General features: G+C 52.1%; 2 protein-coding genes across 2 annotated transcripts; both read right to left on the bottom strand.

Moving 5' to 3' along the window:
* Nucleotides 1–2,696: 2,696 nt before the first annotated feature.
* Nucleotides 2,697–4,337, bottom strand: LPMP_203050 (cytochrome p450-like protein; the record flags this gene model as incomplete). The annotated part of the gene is made up of 1 exon (XM_010700206.1): nucleotides 2,697–4,337. One exon carries the CDS (start codon nucleotides 4,335–4,337, stop codon nucleotides 2,697–2,699), a length of 1,641 nt encoding a protein of 546 aa, XP_010698508.1.
* A 1,272-nt stretch (nucleotides 4,338–5,609) lies between these two features.
* LPMP_203040 (hypothetical protein) lies at nucleotides 5,610–6,071 on the bottom strand (the record flags this gene model as incomplete). The annotated part of the gene is made up of 1 exon (XM_010700205.1): nucleotides 5,610–6,071. One exon carries the CDS (start codon nucleotides 6,069–6,071, stop codon nucleotides 5,610–5,612), a length of 462 nt encoding a protein of 153 aa, XP_010698507.1.
* Nucleotides 6,072–6,270: the final 199 nt, after the last annotated feature.

Here is a 6,270-nt window from a genome sequence, read left to right as displayed (position 1 = left end):
AGGAGGATAGGAACGGGGGAGAAATATCGAAACTGGAGCTTCAGTCCTGAGCTTTCCGTGCTGTTACGTTGGTGACGCCTCATGCCGATAAGCTCAGTCCTGAACTCATCGCGTACCTGAAAGAGAAAGGGATTGAGCGCACATGTACAAAGGAAACTCACCGACTCTGGTCAGCTGCCATCCCCTCGCTCATATTCTCATAATGCACCGGCTTTTCCTTTCTCCATTACTGTCTCACTCCATCTTGAAACATCTTTGATAGTGCCGCAATGCTTGATTTCTTTCCACTTTTCTCTCCCCTCAGCTTCCTTTGATGACCACGCCGCCTGCCTGCCATGTCATCGAGCCTTCGTAGCGATGTGTCACTGACACAGAGACGAATCAGATCGCATGCCCTCCTGACGAGGGCTGCGACAGGAAGAGAGAAAAAAACATAGAAGAGGACTGGCCGATCCTAACTCGGGGCTAAAAGAGGCTAACACACACTCGAATACAAACACCGCTAATGCACAAAACATTCATTTCCCTCAGTCATGCACGTGAGCAGAAAATGAGTACGTGCACTTAGAGAGCATAGTTCTCCCAAGAAACACGATGTGCATCGCACTTTACGAGTAAAAAGACCAACAGAGAGATAAAGTGCACACAAGACACATTGTGCAAAAGGAGAAAAGTCCAAAAACAAAACGAAGGTTGATAACCCCCGGACCACCCAAGGTACACATCAGAGGTGTAGCTGGCAGAATTACTATGAATGCGTCCCTCAGAGCTTCGAGGGTGGGGAGAGGATGGTCAATGACAGAAATAGCGAAAGACAAGAGACCAGAGAGAAGTAAGTGCATACGGGACTAAAGGCCAGAGTCACAGTGTACTCACTCACGCTTCATCGTACAGTCACAAAGCTGCGGTTAAATAAAGAAGACGAAGAGACAAAGAAGTAGCAGCAGAGGTTCTGAGAAAGGCAACCGATATTCACACACACACACACACAGAGCGAGAAAAAAAAGAGCAAGAGCGGTGTACACGTCAACGTCAGTAGCAGTGAAGGGGAAAAGGAAACAACTGGCACACGGTAGGGAAAAGATCAGGGACACCGGCGAACGCACGGATACATGCACATGACATGAAAAAAAAGGGTGAAGTAACGACGACGACGACAACAAAGAAGAAATAATAATAATAAACTGGCGGCTATTGGCAGCGGAGGAGGTCGTAGTTCAAACAGCAAACGCAAATGCCCACACACACGCATAAGTAAAAAAAAAGCAAAAACACAGAATGGAATAAGAGGATGGAACAGACAGGGGGCAGACCCCTCCCCTCTCCTCCTCCAAGAGCGAAAAAATAGGAGAGGAGTGCAGAGCAAGAGGAAGCGGAGATGGAGGCGGAAATAACGACACGTATACACATAAAAAAGTGATTGTAAAAAGAAAAAAACAGGACCAATGCGCCAGCTGAACGGAGAAGCGAAGACGGCCCACAACGAGATGCGGCACGCACGCGCCGAACAACGCAAAGCAAAAAAAAGAAAAATGACGCGCGCCAAAGGAAGAAGGCAAACAAAAGCGAATAACACGAAGAGAGGTGGGGAGGGAGAAGGCGGTGCACATCACTAGCGGAAGTTGCGAAAAGAGCGGAGGCAGCGAACGGGGGGGGGGGGGGGAAGGAGAAGGAGAAAGAGAAAGAGAGGTTTCTATAGGAAGACAAGTGCAAAACGTAAGGCGACCGATCAACTGAGAAAAAAAAACGACTTATATGAAAGGGAGGAAATCACAGAAGTGTGCGCATTCACCATTTCACCAGCTCCACACAGAGCGATTGAGAAGACGAGATGCACCAGTGAGAGAGTGTGGTTTTCCGGTGGGCAGCAACGGGAAGTTGTTCACAAGCATAAGTAAAGCCCCACAACAATAAGAAAGAGTGACCAAAGAGCCAGCCAAACAGGAGAATCTCAGAAAGAAAATGTGAAAAAAAAACATTGGGAGAAGAAATACACTCGACACACACATATCTGCCCAGGAAGCCGATGCAAAGCACAGAAAAGAATAAACGGAGAGAGAATGATACCGAAAGAGAAGCAATCATGGATACCAGTGCATCTCTCCAAGCCTTCCTGGCTGACAAGTTTCCTATTGCCGTGGAAGAGTAAATCAAACCGGTATCCCCACTGATCGCGCCCTCCACACCTCCAGCGCTGGCAGAGCTAATCAATGAGAATGCTGTTGCTTTCAAGACACCATTGGATAACACTACACACGAAGAGGTAGACGTGAGTATCCCCATTTTTCTGCCACCCCAAGGATCCCTGTCGTCGTGACTAATGAAGGGTGTGGGTGGGGGGAAAGAGCAAACGCTTACGATGACTCGATTCCTCGAGGCCTGAAATGAGCGAAGGAGCAACAATGGGGTAAGAGGGAGAAAAACGGCTGGGGGGGCCATATGTCGCCCGGGTGGCGGAGAGGACTTTGACTCGCTCCGCATGCCCACACCGCGTTTCGATCCTCCTTTCCCCTTCACACTCCTGTCGTGAACTTTTAAAGCAGGAGAAAAATAAAGGAGAAGCGAGAAGGGAGAAAGAAAAGCACAATCGATGCTCAGGAAACTGGGAGCGCGACGCTGTAGACACTACGGCACACATACGCAGACTGACACACACACACACACAGCAGAATTGGCGCAAGTCTTCACTTTGTTGCTTACCCACGTACGGTTGTTTCTTTGCAGCCCATCATGCCCCCCGCCTCCCGTGCCGCGTTGCCGGCAGACTCAGCATCCTCGTCGTTGAGATCAAGCACGTTGGCGATGCGTTCGTAAATCTGACTTACGGAAATGCCATCGCGCGCGGTGATGCGCATGGAGACTGGGTGGCTCATGACCAAGGTAATGTTGTACCGCGCCTCTGGGAACTTTCCGACCAGCTCCATCTTCAAGTGGCGGACCAGCAGTGCCGTCACGATAAGCAACTCTAAGTAGCCGAACTCCTGGCCAATGCAGCTGCGCTTGCCGCAGCTGAAGGGAATGTAGCCGCAACGGCCGCAGCGCTTGCGCAGTGCCTCCCCTTCTTCGTAAAGCCACCGCTCAGGACGAAACACGTCGACGTCGTCGCCGTACACATGTGTGTTGCGCTGCAGAGAGAAGAGCGTGATGACCACCGTCATCCCCTTTGGGATCACCACACGAGATTCGGGAAGGTACACATCCTCAGCGGCGTCACGGTAGATAATCGGCGCCGCTGGGTACATCCGCAGAGCCTCTTTCACAACGGCGACAAGGTAGTCGCACTCCATAAGCTCCTCCACGGTGGGGCAAGTGCAGATGGAGGGCATCAAGTCCTCGAGGGCCTCGTAGAGACGGTCTTGCACCTCCTTGTTTGCACCCAGCAGTGCAAACAGGAATTCCATTGTATGACTCGCTGTGTCGTGGCCGGCAAATAAGAAATTGACGACGTGATCCAAGACGTCCTCCATACTAAAATGCACGTATAGCTCATCAATAAGGGCGTCCATCACGCACCGACGCGCTCCAATCTGGTTCATTTGCATGTTTTTATCCAGTAGGCCTACGCTCATCTCTCTGAGGATCTTTCGTGCGTTACGCTGGGCGGCCGACTTGAGATACGGACAGAAGTAGTTCATGCGGGACATCTTCATCATCGCATTGAAGTGAGTGCGCACCCGAAGCGACTCGCTACGGGAGGCGCGGAAGGCCGCCTCGCCTATGGCGGAGAGCGCCATGCGAAAGATGTGGTCGCTGAGGTTCACCGCGGCGTCCTGCCTACTGCCGCACTGGATGACGTCGAAAAGCCCACCCAGCATGTGCAGGGCGTGCACGCGAATAATCTCATTCGCAAGACCGCGTATGTTCTGCGACCTGAAAATAGGCATCAGGATGCGGCGATGCATGGCGTGCTTCTCTTTGTTGCCTACAGCGACGAGGCCAACACGACCAACGACGATGCGCACGATGTCATAGCCGGTGTCCTTGTAGAACTTCGTGTCTGCGCGCAGCAACACGTGCTCAATGTCACCCGGACAGGAGAGCACCACGTGTGGGCGGAAGAAGATCTTCATAACGAATGGCTTGTATTCGAACTCTGTGCACCATCGTTGCAGCGTCTTCAACGGATCGCCCTTGCGGACGACGTAAAAGTGGCGGTAGAGGATACGCTTAACCACGCTCCACAGGGGGCCGTCCTCGGGGTTGGGCGGAATCGCCGGCTCTGGCATGTTCGGCGGTGCAGAGTATACTGCCTGCAGTGCCCGCATGGTGGCGTAGGTGAGAGCGCCGACAGTCGCAACGACAGCTGCCGCCTTGACTGGCAAAGTAATGGGAATCATCAGAAGTGCTGCACGGTGAGTCGAGCTGGGCAAGCCAACAGTGGACACGTTCAGGAGGAAGAGCACCACACAGGTGGTGTTGAGGGACAACACGCGCAGAAAGGCAAGAGAAGATGGAAGGTGACAGTATCTGAAGAGGGGGGGGGGCACAAGGCGAGGCAGTGAGTCAATAAAGGGGCCAATCGGAAACTCTGTGAAAGCGCGCTAAGAAAGAGTCGACGACACCAAACATGAAAACGTGGAAGCGCGTGTTGTGTAGTGTGAAAAACAAAAGCGAAGGTCTTATGAAAGGAGGAGGTGCAGACTGAGGAGGGGCACGGAGTGTGTGACTCGTAATGGGTGATGCAGAGAAAACCAGTCTTGACTTGCTGTAGTGTGTTTAGTGGTACCTCTTCACTTTACTGCGAGTGCCTTCTAGGGGATGGACTAGCGAGAGAGAGAAAGAGAGGAACGAAAAAAAAAAAACAACAACACTGAAAAGGAAAAAAAACGGAATGAGCGCATGTGATTGAAAGGAGGGGTCAGTCAAAGGGGGAGAAGGGATATGCTGTGAAGAGGAATGGGGCGACAATGGGCAAGAGCGTACGTTGAGACCCTGAGGTCGGATAAGGGGAGGGGGGAGAGAGGGAGGGGGGACGGCGGAGTCGATAACCCATGTATATATATGTATGTATGTATAGCAAACGATGGGGCTAATAAGCAATGATTGTAGTTTGCCTAGGCTTTTGTTGCTGATGCATTGTGTGTGTGTGTCGAGGGATGGGCCTCATTCGTGAGACGAAAAGGACGCAAGTAGCCGAAAAGAGTGTGGTTGTAGCGAAGAAGTGGCATCAAGGGAGGTACACGCACATCCGTGCTTCATCCACGCTTGCAGTTACCAGCGACATCTCTCTGTAGCGCTTCATGTATGGAAGCAGTTGCATTTACATCCCACATCGGAGATGAGACTTGTACTTTGCGCGGAGACATACATAACGCATGCGCCTACGTTCTTGTCGCTTAGCTCGAGTCGCAACCCATGTGGGCGGAACTCGAGAAAGTGAAAAGGGCAAGGGGAACAAATCACCCCAATATCACCATCAGCAGCACGCAGCACCAGTAGTAAATGCGCACCCCACCCCACAGGACGGTAAGCCGTTACGACTGCGAAGAACAAACAAAGCCTTCGGATGTGCTTTTCTTCCATGGCCGATACAGGGGAAGGCACACAGAGTGAAGTGTTATCCGGGGGAAAGGTACACAGCGGAGGGGCTATATAAAGGAGGATGGCGACTAATGATCTTGCGTCGTCACCTCCTTTGGCATGTGCCGTACCCGCCGCGTCCTGGGGCTTTTCTCGCGCTCCGCCAGCTTCTGTTCATAAGCGACCTGGCGAGAGAGCTGAAAGTTCACAATTTTGCCCGGCTTGGGGTTCCGCTCCGTGTGCAGTGCCTGTAGAAAAGAGCCGGCCAAATCCATGTAGAAGCGCTGCTTCGCAGGGTTTGTCTCCTTGCTCCTCTCTGCCCACTGCTTCATCAACTGCTTTTTGAGAAAGGTGCGGGCGTGGCGAGACTTGACTGTGATGTCAATGCTGCGGTAGCACATGCGTAGGAGGGACATGGGGGAGTTGATCTGCAGTACGCGTTGCTGCGAGTTTATATGATGACCAGAGCTTCCAGTACAACCGACTGCGGCGGGGACACCAGTGCCGCTGCAGGCAGTCGTGGAGAATCGTAGAGTTGCAAGGCGCAGCATTACTCAGAGGAGCTACAACTTTTTGATAGGTAGTCGATAACGGGAGAGAAAAAGGCACAGAAGAAGTGAGAAGCACCGACAGCTCGCCATCTGAGAAGAAAGCGGCTGCGCCCATGGATGTTCATAAGAGCGCCTCCTATACATGTTTGGCAGTGAAACAAGTCGAGTCTCGCTTTTTCTGTTTCACTTCGCTGCGTTG

This window comes from Leishmania panamensis, assembly GCF_000755165.1.
Source record: "Leishmania panamensis strain MHOM/PA/94/PSC-1 chromosome 20 sequence".
Lineage (NCBI taxonomy): Eukaryota > Euglenozoa > Kinetoplastea > Trypanosomatida > Trypanosomatidae > Leishmania > Leishmania panamensis.
Note: the sequence above shows the minus strand (reverse complement) of the source record. Positions and strands in the feature narration are given on the sequence as shown.